Raw genomic sequence first — 18,906 nt, forward strand, 5'->3', positions numbered from 1 at the left:
TCGGGAGGTGCTAATGAATGCCTGGGACTGCTAACCGTACGCAGGCTCTGGGTGCAGCCTGGCAGCCTCCTGGCCCTCCTGCCCGCGCAAAATGTGAAAGATCAACCGGTTGGAGGGACCAGACGGGGAACATACACACACACACACACACACACGGAAGACTGGCTCACTCCTGGTGTCAAGTCCTGTATCCTCCAGCCTGACTAGGCCATGAGGCCACACTTGATGATTCAAGACTCCCCGTTGGGACCCTTAGGATTCATGCAGGTGCAGCTCTCTGGGCTCCAGAAGGACTCCAACAATTAAAGGGATGGTCTGCTCAAATTCCAAAATGACATGTGCGTATCTGTACGTACTAAGCAAGAAAGTTGTGAACATTGTGAAATGTGGGTGATCTAGCTCTTTAGAGTACCTGCTTCTGAAGCATGGAGCAGACGTCATAGATTCTCTCTGTGGTGGCCGGGGGTGAAATGTAGGAAAGTTAGAAATGATGGATCTTGAACTTATTTTTCTCCACTGGGAGATTCAAGGCCTAATTCTGTTCAGTTCATCCTGACAGCTGTTGCGAACTCCAATCAGGAATAGATCCTGAGGAGATTATCAACTCAAATCCTCCGTGGACCAATCTGTTTTTGACAATGTGTAAAGAAACTCCATACGCCACATCAGTGAATATCTACTCTGCCTCAGTGAGTATCCTGCAGCTGCATATTTAGTTAATCATAGTTAACATTTCCCATATGAATATTCACACATTCTCTGAGCAAATGTGTTTTGCATATAGTCTATCAAGACTGAAAATGGATGGAAGGATATTTCCAAGTCCTATTATTCTCACTCTATGTGGACCAGCTTTACCAGCTCACCCTTCACATTTATGTACAGTATATACTGTATGTTATCGGTGCATTCTGAATGGAACAAAATAAGAAAATAATTAAAGACATAATGTATACCTGTTCCTATTTGTTGGTTTGTGGTAAAAGCTTAATTCTAATCTAAAGTAATATGTTTGACACCTGAACGTCAAACCTATTTCATCTCTGAAGAGGTTTGTGTGGGTCACTGTGTTTAGTGCATCACTAATGGTTCCTTATTAGCGAGGCAGAGAGTTCAAGACTCTATCAGTTAGTTTTTAGGTACAAATGTGCTCCGACTTCCTTTCCCCAGTTTGCTCCCCTCAGAAATGTATATTTATGAGTAACTTGAACCTCATTAAATGCTCTTTGCGAGTTGTCTGGAGATGTATCTATTCATTAACTTCAAAAGGGTGTCATGTGTATGAATTATGCTAACAGGAGCTAATTAGCAGATGCAAATGAGGTTAGTCAAAATTGTACTGGAAAGACAGGAGAACAGCTCCATGGGATAGTTGGAGTGCGACAGCTCACCAACCGCCCCCACGCTGGGCACCAAATGTGATGGTTCGCCCCTGCTGCTGCTCTTTACAGGAGACAGGAACGAACCATAAACACAGACGTGGGGAGGGCACCCGCACAGCAGAGTTCACTTTAACCCAGAACCTCCTTGTGCTTAAAATCCTCTGAAATACTCTAAAAACCAAAGACAACATGGCCACGTTTCTATCTAGACCCGACTACGAGCCAGCGAGCTCGTCATCCGCCCAAAGTTCTCCCCCCAACCCCACCCCCTGCCCTCACTGCGCTGTCCCGCTGCCACCGATGAAAATTACACAACCAGCTGATGGAACTCCGGAATCCGGTGTTAGGAGGACTCACCAATAACAGCCGCCCACAGGCTCCTGCCATTGTGACATCAGTGGCCCCAGACTGTGACGGAGCTGGCATGGCCGGGGAGCAGGCCTTCTGGTCTCGGCAGGGAGGAGGGCCAGCAGGCTGCATGAGCAGGGTCACACACTCCTCTTCCTGCTAGGGGAACCAGGACTCACTCACTCACACGGACACACAGACAGACACACAGACTCGCAGGCAGGACCTGGGCTGTGAAGGGGAAAGGGGGAAAGTGACCCCTCGTTTGAGGCCTAGGCAGACAGGGGAATGTAACCTGGCAGGGACCTGCTAGCCCTGCCTGACGTTACCCTTGCTCTGACCCTCAAGCTGAGTGGGTTCTGCCAAGACCAAGGACTGGTGGGAGGAAATGGGAGTTTAAAGCACAGGTTCGTATGTGAGGAAGAAAGCGCTTGGACGAATAAATCACCCGGACAGTCAACCAGATTTAGCTGTGAGAGACAAATGTTTTCCTTTTGGTCGCAGGAAAATGGATTATGCTCATTGTACTTCTCAGGGGCATGTTATGGTCTATTTAAGATGTTTTTAGATCAAATTCAGATCTGTGCCACCCGCTTCCACTGCCCTCGCACCACTGAGTCACTGTGTAACCACAGTCAGGTGAGAGCAACCCCGCTCACCTCCACGTCTCGCTCCCACGTTCACCTCCACAACATCTCACGACATCTCACTCATAACACTCACCCACACCAAACCACAAACCGGTCCAAAATGTCAAGGCTTTGTTGGAGTTATATGGTAGCTCAGATAGGCAAAAGCTTTTTCTGTACTGGTTTCTGTGCTGGGGCGATGCAAGACAACAACGATCACAGTTATCCAATCACTCCGAAAGCTGACATGTTTCCAAATCAACTTTTTTATCTGTCATTACTTTCATACTGGTGGTCTCAAAACACCTCCTACACAGGTTGTTTGCAGCAGTGACTGCACAAGTAAACACACACACACACACACACACACACTCATGCACGCACATACACACACACACACACACACACACACACACACACACACCCACACACACTCTCACACACACCAGTCTGGGGCTCCCCTTTCAGCAGCCTCTACGGTGAAGGTGTGATCGCTAGTCGTGAGGGTGTGGGGGTGCGGCGCACTGTTCTCAGCCAGGCTAGGAAAGTATCAGTTATCAGGGAGGTCCTCTCTGACTCTGCTAGGAAAGACTTGGATCCCCTCTCACGGGGAAAGCCCACTGCCTCACTCACTGGTCCTCCAGAGATCTCAGTGACAGGAAGTTGGCTACGTGTAGACTAGTTCAAGGGGGTGTTAACGTGATGCATCTTTTCTCTAAATGTTGTTGGCCTATAGGCAAAATCTATTGAACTGTTGCACTGTGGTACCCTTAGTGCCATATGGTTAGGAGAATGTCAAGGCCAACAGGGCTGGTTGTATTTGTCCATCTGTCAGCAAAACATTTTCAGTCAAACCTGAACATGAGATTGAAACGTCAAGATTCAACCTTACATCCAGCTATTCGATGAGATTGACCTCATGTTACAATTTCCTCCATGAACACTGCATCTATACCACGTGTGTTGATACATTGTGTGTGTGTGTGTGTGTTTGTGTGTGTGTGTGTGTGTATGTGTGTGAGTGTACGTACAGTACGTGAAAGAAATGGGGGGGGGTTGTTGATGGTTACCATACAATACCACAGATTTTCGAGACAGAATATGCAGCACCAGGTCTGGGTCCAGAGACATCAGATTAATCTCTCCCTGATGAAGCAATGGTTCTCTCTCTCTCTCTCTCTCTCTCTCTCTCCCTTCCTCTCTCCGACAGACAGAGAGAATGTTTGGTCCATGTGTGTAGACCTCCACCACGTCTAACCAGTCAGCACAGAAGGACGCGTTAAACACTAGACAGACGATCCAAACCCACAACAGAGGCTGTCTATCTGTCATCCTCCCTGTGTGTGTCTGCTCGCTCCTCTGTACCACAGTGGCTCAGGCGCTTCTCACCGCCAGCTACCGTACTGTACTGTACTGTACTGTTACTCACTTCAGAGAAGTCCAGACTGTGGTTGTTCGTCTACCATTATACAACCGGTAGTTCTGACCTCGCAATCTGATTGGTTAAGAGCTGTTGTATATGGCACGATATACCACGGGCAAAGCCTCTTTATCGTTCTATGTTAAAATTATTACTGCCTGTAAAGACGTTAGTTCCATTGTGTAATGGTCTGTTGGTTACATTACGGCTTCTCCTCAAGAAAAATTGAAACATTCAATGTCAATTTTGAGTTGTTCTATCCGTCCTGTAGCCTACCACTCTGGTTTATCATCACCACTTTTGCAACTCGCAGTTGCACAGCAAAGGTAGGCTACATTTCGTTCATGGCTAGCTAGGTTGGTCAGGAGTATTAGTTTGGTTGCTAGGGATCATTGTTCGTCACTTTGAAACTCCATAGCAACGTGATAGTTTTAGGAACTATAAAAGCAATAACTCACTCGAGGGTTGTGGTATGGCCAATATACTATGGGTTGTGCTGGTCGACGGCTATGACTGCAGCACAACCCGTGGTATATTGGCCATATACCACACTCTCTCATGAGTTATTGCTTCATTCTAGCATACTCTCATTCACACCTAACACTCCCACCACCCCCCCACCACACACACACACACACACACACACACACACACGCACGCACACACACACACACACAGAGTTGTACTGTGACCAAACTTTGAGTCAGTCTTCTCCAGCCCCTTGGATAACGTCCGCTCTCAGTCTTATTCTGCTTATTCTTCCACTGTGGTGGTCTCATCGCGTGTGTTCGGCCAAAGGCGGGCCGAGCTCCTCGCTCCGCACGCCGTCTCCCGCTCTCCAGGCGGCAGGCTAGGCCATCCCTGGACGTGCTGTGGCGCTACAGGCCGCGCGGCACGCTGTATGTGGGAGTCCCTGCTGTTCCAGCGACTGCCAGGCTCTCCTTTTGGTGCTTTGGCTCCAGAGACACAAGAGCCCATCTGATGCAGTCCCCTCCATCTGACGACCAGCCCTCTGCCTGTTCCCCCCTGCCCCCATCAGCCGGCTGGAGGGACAGTATGGCCCAAGGAGGACACAGACTGTTGTAGACCATTTGCATGTAAATACAGAGAAAAGGCCTGCGCCATCGGTTCAATATTGGAGGGGTCCGCTGCACACAGGTCCCTGACTGTGTGCATATACGAGCACGTGTGTGCGCCTGTGTGTGTGTGTCTGTGGCTCGATCCAGTACATCTAAAACGCGCAGCTGCCAAATTGCAGGGAATGTTTTAATACAAGAGCATTCTGTGGTCTGCTAATTGCTTCCCGTCACTGGGTGCGTTCCTTCATAATAATGAAAGCGTTTTCTTAAACAATGGGATTAATTATTCAGTCGTTCAGGAGAAATACATTTTTCTGATATTTATATTGCAAAAAAATTGTCATGTGGTTGACACATTTGCTCTGATTGACAGTGAAGTGCACGGAGAGCCATGTCTGGTATTCTGAGTGAGCCCCCCCTCCCTCCCCACAGAGGCCTGGAGGTCCCTAGGCAATTGTATAGCTTCACCATGGGGTCAGCCTTAAGCCATTAAACATGTCTACATAGCCTCCCTCCCTCCTCCCCTCGTGCCAGCGTAAGCCTCTGCAGTCGGTTATGGCTTTCCTCTGCGTCCCTCTAGAAGCTTTCATACCGGGAGAAAGAAGTGTTAAAACTCGACATTCTCACTTCTGACTCACTGATTTAAGCACACTCCGAGGCAGGCGGGCAGGAAGGCAGGGGCAGAATACTCCAGTGGTGTAAATCTGTTTGTGTTCCTTGTCCGAGAGGGGAGGGCGGGGGGGAAGGCTCCCCGAAATGCAGTTTCTGAGTCAGGGTTGGCGATGTGATAAAAGCCCACCTTGTTCAGCCGTAATAGTGCTTGTGGGATGAAGGACCGCGGGCGGAGCTGTACTCCCCCGTCTTGGTGGATGGGACTCGCTGGAAGTGCAAGGCTGTTGTCCACCCCCCCCCCCCCCCCCCCGCGCCCACCACCCTACCCCACCCAGGCCGCCTGCTGGAGGGGCTTGATGCCGAGTCGATACACCCCCCCCCCCCAAAACCCCCCCTCACGCCTCACGTTCCACAGAACACATATCTCCAGCCGACGCTGTCAAACTTTTAGCACCTGCCAATTTGCTCGGCCCCTCATGTCGATTCCTCTGGTGTTTCTGAGGCAGGAGATGGAGGGAGAAATGGGTCAACAAAGGTTGAAGGGAAAGTGGGGAGGAGGGTGAGACTGGGGGCAGAGAGCTGCCATCCACTTTGATGTCACGAGCCCCGGGTTCTGTGTTTTGATTCTCTTAGAGGAGTGGAAGGGTGGGTGAACTGAGCACAAGTGTCAAAATCAGCATTTACCTGAGTCCATAAACTAGCCACATATTCGCGGGGGACAACTTTTAGAAGAAAGTGAACACTGACACGTAGTTCTAAAAAGACACATCCACACTGTAGCATCTCAGTGCGACATTACGAAGCATACAGAAACAGCACCCGGAGCTAATCAACACCAGCTCATTAACGTAAGTCTCTCATCCTGCTAAAAGTTTAGACTGTACTTGTCACACAGTGCAAAAGAGCAATTGATAGTTCACAGCCGTTTACCTCCCAAAATGCAAACTTTATTTTTAATATCTGGAGGTGCCTTCCTGATATTGTGTTTTTAAAAGTAGATCTTGACATATGAGAGCTCAAAACCTTCACCCAGACTCTATGCTGTCTGGGCCTACCTTTCCTCAAGGGCCCATGTAGGTGACACCTCAGTAATCCAAAAATCATGTTAGCTTGCCTTTGGGAATTCACTCTAGTCTTTCTGCATGCCTTCAATCCTACTGTATCTCCATGAACGCACGCTCTGCACCTAAGACCTCTGACATTCAACATTACACAGTGGATTATCATAGCGCCCTGAAAACCACATATCAAAGAATTGAGCCTACAGATGCATGATACAATAATCAGGTATCCCCAGATATATACTGTACTACAATAATCCCTCCCTCCCTTGCTCCACACATACACACACACACACACACACACACACACGCACACACACACACATGCACGCACGCACGCACACGCACACACATGCCAACATGATCCTGACTGTCCTGTCCTGACATACATGAGCTTTATCTGTTGAACCTTGAGTAGCATTCCTTTGATTTTATGCATTCAGGTGTGTTTTTTAATGTAGGTTCATACACTGGATTACTTACATTGTGCTGTCTCCACAGAGAATTCCCTGGGCAGCCTCTCAAACTGGCTGTCTAGGTTGGAGATGCAGGGGGGGGAATTCCTATTACATTATAATTTGCTCTGCCAGAGTGGCGTTTGGAATGACATACATAGCAAACAGGAATACTGCATTATAAAATGTAATCATAAAATGTCATTGAAGAAATGTGTGCATAATTTATAGTCTTATTGAAAGAAGTATCCTACAAAAATATATACTGTATAGGCAAGACATTTAAATCACTGCTGTTTCATCACCAAGGAAAATTGAGGGGAGAGCAGGCATAAGGATAAACATTGATGAAAGCAATATGTCCTCAAATTGAAATTCATGAAACCTGTCACGTCTCTATCTTTGAAGACAGCAGCATGAGTCTGTAACATAAGACTTGTTGTTGCGTAAAGACTATTCCTTTGATTAAATGTTTGTTATCCACACACACACACACACACACACACACACACACACACACACACACACACACAGGAAAATATACTGAGGGGCGTACTTAAGAAATTTGCGAGATAAATTCTTTACTATAAAAATGCTCAGGAGGAAGATGATGATTTGCGGAGGAACACTGTTCGGGATGGCGCGCGGTGCAGTTGGTTCTTTTCCCAGCACCCTCCCGCCAGGGGTCTCGGTAGCGAGGATCACTAATGAGACTTGCGTTATTAATCCTTGCAATGGGGTACATGAATTCACTCTCGAGCAAAGGCTTCAGCAGCCGCCTTGGCCCATAAAACCTGGAATGTTTTCCTTTCATGTGCTCTGCTGATTATCTACTCTGACAACAATATGGTTAGACTTCCCTTCCCCTGTCGCGCGGCCCCTGGCCCCGAGCCATTGAAGGTCATCTCAGACACACTTGGACTTTTATGGGTGGTCAAGGAACACGCTGACAGGTCAGAACGGGAGCTCCTTTACGAGTAGACCTAAACATCCACATCATTTGGAATTAGTTTATTTATAACAGCTGTATAAATCACATTTATTTTGTTTTCTACTTTCAAACGCCATCCGTGTCTTTGGAGTCGTTTTGGAAAACTAACAAACTCCAAGCCATGTCCATTAAAATGATAGCGTTGGGATTTTATTGTTTGTTTTATCGAGTTTTTCTCGCCACATGCATGCAGTCATCTGTGAAACATAGCTGTAAAGTATAATGATCGGTTGTGAAATAATTCATGTAAAGAGAATTTTACTATTACTAGTTTGGGAAGCAGTGCGCTGTTCCCAAATCACGTAAACCTAATAGGCAACAGCAAGTGACTAGTATAAGAATTGGATGTCAGTTGACATATAATTATTTCTAACTGCATAGTTTTCTTATGCATTTATTGTAATTTACTGATCATACTCCAACTCATAAAATGCGCACCGCGGTATGGCGAGTTTACACCTTCGAGGTGTTGACAGCTTTCAGTTGAGAAATCGCGAGACTTCCCTTTATTGCCTAAGACACTGTAGCCTTTTCTTTCTCCCCATCTAGAAGACTTCAGAGCTAATATATTACTATAGTAGGTGGATGCTACCGTGTGCCTCTGCGATAGGTTCTTAAGGATTTGGAATCAAGAAAACCGCTGCACGGGAACGCAATGATATTTTACTGTCACGTCTTATCTGCGTGCGGGAGTGTGATGTGACAGCAGCCACAGCTCGCCAGTCTGCGTTTGATCAGAGTTTGTCTGAATGATCTTTGGGTGTAATGCCACCACCCTGTCCATGGTTATGGATGGGAGTACGGTGTTCCTTTTCATTTAAAATAAGCATACCCCTGCCCTCCCACTCTCTAACACTCTCTCTCTCTCTCTCTCTCTCGTTTGTCATAATACTTGTGCATGCTAGAATTTATATTATCACAATAACAGATTATTGCTTCAAGTTCTGTACCCTCCGCAAAGCCTCTGTGACCCATGGAGTAGGAAGGGACATTTAGGGCAGTCCCTCGCCACCAGTCTAAAAGCAAATTATTGATTTCGGGTCACCCTGTTTCACCCAGCTAACCTCTTGCTTGCCTCTGAAGTGTCATCATTTTGTAAGGATTTGATGTTTGGTGAAGAGGAAGGAGGGAGGGGTGTCAAATCAGTTCATGACATATTTAGTGTTTTGTGCATCGACGCTTATGGGAGGGAGGGTGGAATATTCTGGTAAGAAGAGGGGTTTAGGTCTTGAGTAACATCTTGTGCCACATGGCCTCTGTCCCCAAACTGTCTAGCAAACAGCTTTTTATTTTCCCATTATGCCACAAACCAATCTGCTTCCAACCGTGCAGGCGTGCACTCTCCCTCGGCCTTTCACAGATCCCCATCCCCTTCTCCCTAAATTCATCTCACCCCTGCCTTCCAGTTCACCCTCAGACACGCCAGTCTCTCTCTCTCTCTCTCTCTCTCTCACACACACACACACATACACACACACACACACACACACACACACACACACACACACACACACACACACACACTACATTCTGTCAATGCAAAGGGGCATTCCTAAATACCTACAGCAACAAGCCTGTTTTCAGCAGTATGTTTTTATCAAAGCCACATGCACTTTTTTCTACACGCCACAACATAATGGGATTAGGTCAGGTGAGAATGGGAGTGTTTTTTCTCACTGCAGGTGGGGCCTACCTGCACACGTACAACAACAACAACAACAACAATAATAACAAGTAATTGGGGTAAAGGCATGATAGGCATATTTATTAGGTTTAGGAGATTTGTGTTTGCCAAGTTGTCACTAGAAGGCACTATCCTTGTGATGACATGCATGGTGAAATTGTGAAATAGGCTGCTGCTTCTCAATGCTTCCCAATACAGCCTTACATCTAAAACGACATTATCCAATGAGAAAATATAGAAATATATGATATATACAGATCAGCGGTCATTTCATAAATTGCTGACAATGAAGATCCGTCCGTTTGATTTTATTTGTGGTGTGTGTGTGTGTGCCAATTTGTTTTATGTTTAGAAATGTAGGGTTTAGGCTATTATAGGCTGCATGTAGAAAGCTTCTTTTTTCACTAACCTATTTGATAACTGGGTCTAGATGTTCATCAATATCCAACCTATACAGGCCGATGTGCTATTATATTACAGAAGATCAGCACACATCTCAGAAATTATTGACAATGAATTTAATATTTTACCAATGGTAGGCAGCCTATTCTCACTGTCAACACATCGTGCGTAGACCTACATTTTTTCTTTGGGACACCCACTAGGTGCCCCTCATGTGTTTTGGTAGGCTATCACCGGCGTGTGCGGTGATAACGCCGTTGCTCTCTCAAGCTGTCTCTTCGTTCTTCATCAGCGGTTACCTCAGACGGAAAAATAATTGGCCGATCTCACTTTGCTTGGAGAAGAGCAATCCTTTGGGACTTAAAATCGCATATCCCTTTCATATACCCTATCAATTTGATTAAATCACTATTGGATAATGCACACTGAAATGTAATCCCTTCCTTTATTATGCGAGGCTACTTTTTAAAATGACCTAAGTGAATAATATATTTTTTAATGTTTATTTATTTCCAAAAGCTACACAATTTACTTGATCAAGGCATTTTCCTTATGTAGCCTCGAACGTCAGAGCTATAATCATCGAGGCTTTGATGGACCTTTTTCATGTCTGAAACCACGGGAAGACCCCTCTGCAGGTGATAGTTTCACAGTGAGTTTTCTTTTTTTAGTTTCCACACGCGTTTAGTCTACCTCATAGTGGATCCATAACGGGTATCATAGAGCTGGAGCGATTCCTCGTCATTTAATCATTAGCGAACACAAATTAATAGTCTAGGCTATATCACCTGTGTTTTTCATTCAATTTTAACATACTCGAAAAGCCTACTCATGATCTGATGAGTTCTTCAGACACGAACACGAGCAATGAAAGAAGAGCGGATAGCCGACCAATCAACATGGCAAGCCTAAACGCGCACGTGTGGACTGATTGAGGTCAATGTAGCCTAATTGTTTGTGGAAATATCGATTTGCCTTCAGTGAAATAGAGGTTTGTTGTTTTTACTTGATAAAAGGTGAGTTCCCGCGAAGGCCCATATAGTAGCCATGTACGAAAGGCATGCAGTCATAAATGCGTCAAACTAATGGATCAGATTATCCAGTGTACCGTGAATAAGTTTCACGTTTGTGAATATGAACAGATCCGGTAGTGAGTTGGAGGGAGTAGGCTATTTTCAATCTTTTAGACAAGCTGTCAAGAAAAAGTTGCTAATGAAGTGAAAAGGTAATTAATATTAGGCTATAGCCTATCGAAAATGTCCATCATATGAGCGCATTTAGATGTTTGGCCAGCTCAGATATTGCTGAAAAGTGGTTGTTGAAATAACTTTGTAAGTGAGTAAAAATTTAAAGCGGCTGTCTCAAACACTTTGTATGGATTATGGTAGGCAATGTCTAATTGAATTATAGAGGCGAGTTCGACCAGTGGACATGGAAATGGTTGGTTCCATGGATCCCCAAAAGCTCCTCCCCTGACGCTTGTCGTGTGTTGGGTCTGTGAATAAGTCGATCATATATAAGAGCCCTTGAACAATCCAGGAGCACATCACAAGAGTTGAGAGAAAACCCGCAGGTACAACCAGAAGGTCATCATTGGTTAGAAGGAGAGGGGCGCGCACAGATAGCCTACCAGGGCGCCAGTGGTGTTGCGTCTTGGTTGTGATTGTCTTTGGAGCCTTGACATCTGTAGTTTTTACTAGCCTACTGATAAATAATGCAGCTAGAGAATATTCTTCCCAGCACATCCATCAACTTACCCAAGACGTTTTATAATCTCTCGTCGTCAGACAGTGCCAATAACAGCCCGGGGTCATCGCAGGTTGAATACCAAGAAGTTGACCGGACGGAATCCGAATCAAGTAACGGTCCCAAGAAATATTTGAGCGGAGTGGGAAACGCCATGATGGGTGAGGGAGAAGGGGACACCTTTACCGGGACTAAATCTGCCCCCGATGGAAGAAAAAGCTCGCCGGTCCTCGGTGAGGATGACCTGGCTAGTGGCCGGCGATACAACATAGACGAACTCGGTTCAGATAGGTATTTTATCTCGTCGTCTCAGACGAGCTCCGACGTGGCAAACACGTGTTCCCTCTTCCCTTACGCAGGACAGGCGGGTACAGTGTATAGCGGGTCAAATGGATCCAGGTACTCAGCCTCTCTGCATTACGGATCTGTCCTACCGCCCACGGGCTTCTCATCCTCCGTGTGCTCTAGTCGGAGTCAGTTCGGCAGTGGTTACCAGTTCGGCCAGGGTCCAGGGTGCCTATACCCTTCATATCCGGGAACGGGTTCTAGCATTGGTTCCATGTCCCTCCCGGGCTCGGCAGCGGGGGCGAGGGCTCAAGTTTATCTTTGCAACCGGCCTCTGTGGCTCAAGTTTCACCGGCACCAGACTGAGATGATCATCACGAAACAGGGCAGGTAAGCGGATGCAGTGGAAATGATAATGGCATTTTGATCTTTAGCGTAATTGTTCTTTCTAAACGGTACTTATACCTTTTTATTTCCTATTAATGCTGTCACATTTGTAGCCTACATTTACGCACGTATTTTGTGTGCATTTCGCACATGACAGGGTGCACATGAACATATTTTTTCGTTTAAACATTTACCATTTTCGGTTTGTTTTGACAGTCAAGGTCCTGCAAATATTAATGTAATGAATTCGGTTGATTCTCACATGTGATCTTAATATAAATGAACGGAGGCCAAATGCATGGAGACTCTGGGACTGTTTGCAGTGTAGGCTATTGCCAATTTTATTACAATTAATCAGACATCGAATTATGCTTTTTATCTCTGCAGGCGTATGTTTCCATTCCTCAGTTTCAACATCACCGGACTCAATCTAACTGCGCATTACAACGTCTTTGTGGAAGTTATATTGGCCGATCCAAACCACTGGCGATTTCAGGGAGGAAAGTGGGTTACCTGTGGGAAAGCTGACAACAACATGCAAGGTGAGGAAATTGGCCTGTGTAGAAAGCTATTTTAGCAAATTCTCGACATCTACCAGAATCAGAATCATCTACCATGACCTTAAGTAGGCTCGACCTAAAAGAGAAATGGAGTCTTGTTCCCCATAATCCTACAGGGCGTTTTGTCTTTATTGTATTATCCCACTGAGCAAAGACAAGTCTAAAAGACGTATTTTAGACGTCTTTTTTGTCTTTTTCGGACGTCCAAAGACATCCAATTAGGAGCCAGAATGAATGTTTTTTTTTACGTTCAGGTTCATATTGGACCCGTTTTGCACGTCCACAGACGTCTTAGAGGGGTCCAAGCCAGACGTTTGAATATTGAGGGGGTCCAGCAGACGTACAAATGGGGTTCTGGACCGACGGACGTTATTAAGACATTATCTGAACGTCTCCCTGATGTTGCGTGTTTGCTGGGATGTTATTGACTGAAATTAAAAATGTCACATAATTTCAGCTGATGTTTTGACGTTGTCACTCCAAAGCACCCACAACTTCAATAGTATTAATTAGGTGACGTTAGGCTCTAAGATAGAATATTCATACAATATTTCGTAGGCTACTGATTTTAATGTAGGCCTTTTTTCATGGCTAACTGATGTAATTAGTATTTTTACTTTTTTTCTTTAGGCCTCTAGGTAATGCATTCATTTGAAAAAAGGTTTGGTATGCTATTATCGCAAAACAATACGAATAATGTTCCCCAAATACATTTATACTTTTTTCCTAAATGTTACTTAAGAATCTTAACGCAAATCATTAGGCTACAATTATCCTACTTATGCATGCTATCGAAATGGTTACACTGGTTTTGAGGATCATGTGAAGGATCATGTGAATAGGCCTGTAATTTCTTAAATGCACCATTTGTGTTTTGCGTCCTCTCAACACCTCCTGATTCCCGAATTTTGCTTCTTCGTCCTTCGATCAGGTAACAAGATGTATGTTCATCCCGAGTCCCCAAACACCGGCGCCCACTGGATGAGACAGGAGATCTCTTTCGGCAAGCTGAAGCTCACCAATAACAAGGGGGCAAACAACAACAACACACAGGTAGGAGCTTCCTACATAGGCCTGCTGAAGCTCATTTACATAACCTAATCTCATTTACATAGATACTACATAGGCCTACTGAAGCGTATTTACATAGATACTGTACTTAGATGTGTCGACAGTGTCGACAGCAGCAGCACAATAAACACAATTCAAGACTAACAGATCCGAAAACATTTGAAGAACACTATCTATGATAGACATGAAAATGTTTTGCTTTTGAAGTGCATGCTGCAGGTAAAATATTAAATTAATGCTTACTGGTAGACTTTTAATATTTTGTTTTTCGGCTGTGTTGACTGTTACAAAATTTAAAAAAAACAAACAGGAAATGCTTTAGACTCTTCAGAAGGCCTCGCACACACACACCACAGCAATCACTTTCACACTTCTCTTTTGCAGATGATTGTCTTGCAGTCTCTTCACAAATACCAGCCCAGGCTGCACATTGTGGAGGTGACTGAGGATGGGGTGGAAGACATGAGCAGCGAGGCCAAGACCCAGACCTTCACCTTCCCTGAAAACCAGTTCATCGCTGTCACTGCCTACCAGAACACAGATGTAAGCTGCTTGCCAACTGTCAATACCCGTTTATTTATTTGTATCTCTCTATTTTAGCTCATTGGATCCTGGACTCAAAAAATATGTATTTAATATTCTACTACAGTACACTTGTCACGTGTGTTTGTTGGCTTTGACGTGTATATCTTTTTCTATAATTCTTATTTTGATTTATTGTCATATCCAGATCACACAGCTGAAGATTGATCACAACCCATTTGCTAAAGGCTTCAGAGATAACTATGACTCGTAAGTTGACATGGCAGATTTACAGTCTGTGCACAAACTGTAGCCTACATGTGCGTGGTTTAGAGCTTCTCTTGCACTAAACCACACGCATGTCTCTCACAGTGACTCATCCATCTATCTCTGTCTCTCTTTCGTATTTCTCTCTGCAGGATGTACACTGCCCCAGAGAGCGATCGGCTGACCCCGTCCCCCACAGACTCGCCTCGCTCACACCAGATCGTGCCCGGCGCCCGCTACGCCATGCAGCCCTTCTTCCAAGACCAGTTCGTCAACAACCTGCCCCAGAACCGCTTCTACGCCGGCGAGCGGGCCGTGCCCCAGACCAACGGCATCCTGTCCCCACAGAGTGAGGACGCCGCCGCCTCCGCCCAGCGCTGGTTCGTCACGCCAGTCCAGCAAGCGGGCTCCAACAAGCTGGACTTGTCATACGACAACGACTACTCCGCCAGCAGCCTGCTGTCCTACGGCATCAAGCCCCTGCCCCTCCAGACCTCCCACGCCCTCAGCTACTACCCCGACTCTGCCTTTGCCTCCATGGCGGCAGGCTGGGGCCCCAGAGGCACTTACCAGCGTAAGATGACCACGGGTCTGCCCTGGTCCCCCCGGCCCAGCCCCCCGGCCTTCCCAGATGACCAGCTGGCTGGTAAGGACAAGCTGCCCGAAGAGACCACCCCCACCGCCTCCTCCACCTGGGGGGACATGGCTCACTCTCTCAAGTCGGTGGACTCTAGCGACTCCGGCGTCTATTCCATGGTGTGCAAGAGGCGCAGGATGTCCCCTGGAGGCTCCAGCACCGAGAACTCTCCGACCATCAAGTGTGAGGATTTGACCAGTGAGGAGTTCAACAAAGACACCAACCCCAAAGGCATGGGCTACTATGCCTTCTACACAAGCCCCTAAAAAAGACTGGCTGTATTTATTATTGGAAAAAAAGAACATCTTATTTCTATGGGGTCTTTTAATATGAGTTGAGTGCTCAGCTACTTTCGCTCTTTTAAATGCTTTTTTTTCTTAACTTTTATCTAAGGTGCCAAAGCTTAGTGCTCCCAGCACAGGTTACTTACCCAGCCCAGCTACACCCCCCCCCCCCCCCCCAGAACACACACATGCATTGTGAGAAATGGTTGTTTTTGAAGGTCATCCCCAGTCCTTTTTTATTTTTGGTTTTGTTTCATTTATTTTTTTATTTTAATTTTTTACAAATGTAATATTTGAGGTCATTTTGTTGTACAGTATTTGTGCACTTTAGAACGTGATGTATCTTGTATAAATTGTCTTCATGGAGGTGTTATGAAATGGGTAATAAAACAAGCTTTTCATAAAGCACTGGTCTACTTTGTCCTAAGTTGTATCATTATTTGATGCGGAGACTGATTTATCTTGGTGTGTTGAATCTGTGAAGTTTTGATAATTTTAAATCAGTCTGAATTAAACACCTGCTAATGGAAAATGGAACATACTTTTTACTAAGAGAAATATTCCACACCTTAATCCCAAATCTTCAATTCTGATCTAAAAAACCTGGTGTAAATGAGCCTAAATGAGGTAAAATCTAGTGAAAATAAACATGAAATTAGGTCTGGTGCACACAAGAGTCGCCTAGGCCAGAGGCCGTTTTGGCACTCTCTAAGCTACTGCAAATTGTAGATCGAAAGCAGATTTCTAATGCGCAATCCAATAACGACTTTAAAAAACAATAATTTCGTTTTGCCTAATATTAGTAGCTATCGAAACAGTCAGACATGATCGTGCTAGTGATTAGAAAACTCGAGTGTAATCAGTGTTCGTCTTTTGATCTTGAATTGCTTTGTTGCGTAAATGGTAGGCCTACTGAGATAAGATCGTTTCTCTATTCTGATTAACATTTGAACATATCTGCGTGATGTAATTTCATTTTTTGGGTAGACTACATAACATCATTCATAACCCACAACACTTCAATTTAGGTAATCTGTATGGTCATCGTTTGTTACTAAAAATAATGTAAACTTCGACGCAGTGACATTTTGCTTGGTGTTCGAACGTCTATACTGTAAAGATTAAAATCATTACTGCATTACATTATTATGATTCGTATTTTTGCTATTATCATTATTGTTGCTATGGATAATATTATCCAATTTTATTATTATTATTATTATTATTATTCATGTTATTATTATTATTATTATTATTGTTGTTGTTGGTATTATCATCATCATCATCATCATTATTATTGATAAAATGGTATCCCTCCTATTAAAGGGTTATTGCCACAGTCTTACAGCAATTCTACTGCCATACTGCCACAAAGACTACAGATATTGGAGAGCATGGTGTTTGGGGTTAACCCTACATTTACATCTATATCAGATCTCCCATCTATTTCACCATCATGCAAATGAATGCAAGGAAACAATGACGATGCCCAGATGCCTGGGTACGGGTCTGAACTAAGTAATCAATGTTCAGAGAGCACTCAGCTCTCCCTCCCCTAATTAGTGAGAACACTTTGAATCCTCCCCCTCTCCATGATTCCCTTTTGAGTTGATTTAAATACTCCAGAATTATAATTAATTCTGTTGTCAGACTCCTTGACAGAAAGTGAAGAGTCTGACTAACTCCAATTAACACCTTCTAACGAGCTAGCATGCTGATTGCTCTTGTCTCAGGAAAGCTGCAAGAAACAGACTCATGGAGTGGTGAGGCGTGGGGGTGGGGGCTCAGAACTAAAAATGTACCTGATGTGCTCTGTGTGTGTGTCAGCGAATCATGTTCCAGAGCATCTGACGAGGCCCTCTGATCTGCGCTTGACTCCTACCCACCATGAGGCCTCTGTAGCTGTGAAGCATAGCGGCAGCTGACAATCCTACGTGAAGCTTGGCATAATCAGTTGGCCAGGGGACCACCCAGGCCTATATCCAGCCACTTATGCATTTCAATTCCATCTTGAATATACAGTACAGCTATGCTTCTAAATTTAATGCCTCTCTGATCTCGAGAGGGCCATGTAGAGATGGTGTCTGGTTGCAGCAGCAGCAGGATACAAAGGACAAACAAAAAGCACCCAATCAAGAATAGTAATCACGAATAAAAAATGGATGACAAAAAATTATAAGAAATACAAAAATCTATGAGAGATCCAAAATATACACAAGAAATCCAAAATAGTGTAAACAGTAAGCATGCCTAGATTGTATAAATACAGAATACCATGTGATCTGGGTCCCTAAGGCAACACCAGAGGATCACTAGTTCTGCTGAGTTTCTACTCTTATCCTTCTCCACATGCATAATCTGATGATCCTTTGAACGATTGCCTTGCTTTGACTCTTCATCTTCAATGAAATGTATACATGACATTACAGTCATTTAGCAGATCCTTTTATCCAAAGCGACAAAAGCGACAAAATAATTGCATTTAACATAGGTAATCAGTGTACCACTACTCCCCAGAACTCACAAGTGCTTCTCCTTTCTAAACAAGTGACTAGTGCTAAAGTCAAAGTGCAAGAACAGCAAGGTACAAATACAAAAGGTGCTGAGGAGGAAGGGTTTGGGTAGAATTTCTTGAAGAGATGAGTTTTGAGCCTGCGGCGAAAGGTGAGCAACGACTCTGCTGTCCTGACGTCAGTGGGCAGTTCGGTCCACCACTGTGGGACAAGGACAGAAATGAGCCGTGACCAGGTAACCTCTGGGGCCTCGGAGTGATGGGGCAGTCGCATCGAGGTAACAGAGGGTAGTGGTAGGGCGCGGTTGTAGCGCTTCACCGTGGCCTGGAGGTACAGTAGGAGGAAGCTGTTCCTTTCATTGCCCTGTTGGCTAGCACCAGCGTTTACAAACTTAGTTTACAAACTGGATGAGAGCTGCTACAGGGAGCCAGTGTAGAGAACAGAGAAGGGAAGATGTGTGGGAGAACTTAGGGTGGCTGAACACCAGGCTAGCTGCAGCTTTCTGGACGAGCTCCAGGGTTTTAATGGCTGACGACGGGGCCCCAGCAAGGAGGGAGTTGCAGTGGTCCAG

The 18,906-nt window shown here is 45.1% G+C and overlaps 1 protein-coding gene across 1 annotated transcript; it reads left to right on the plus strand.

The window, feature by feature from the left end:
• Nucleotides 1–11,777: 11,777 nt before the first annotated feature.
• Nucleotides 11,778–15,804, plus strand: eomesa (eomesodermin homolog a; the record flags this gene model as incomplete). The annotated part of the gene is made up of 6 exons (XM_084455440.1): nucleotides 11,778–12,484; nucleotides 12,869–13,023; nucleotides 13,973–14,094; nucleotides 14,497–14,655; nucleotides 14,843–14,904; nucleotides 15,054–15,804. 6 exons carry the CDS (start codon nucleotides 11,778–11,780, stop codon nucleotides 15,802–15,804), a joined length of 1,956 nt encoding a protein of 651 aa, XP_084311566.1.
• Between the last annotated feature and the right edge of the window lie 3,102 nt (nucleotides 15,805–18,906).

The sequence above is a fragment of the Borostomias antarcticus genome (assembly GCF_949987555.1).
Source record: "Borostomias antarcticus genome assembly, chromosome: 21".
Lineage (NCBI taxonomy): Eukaryota > Metazoa > Chordata > Actinopteri > Stomiiformes > Stomiidae > Borostomias > Borostomias antarcticus.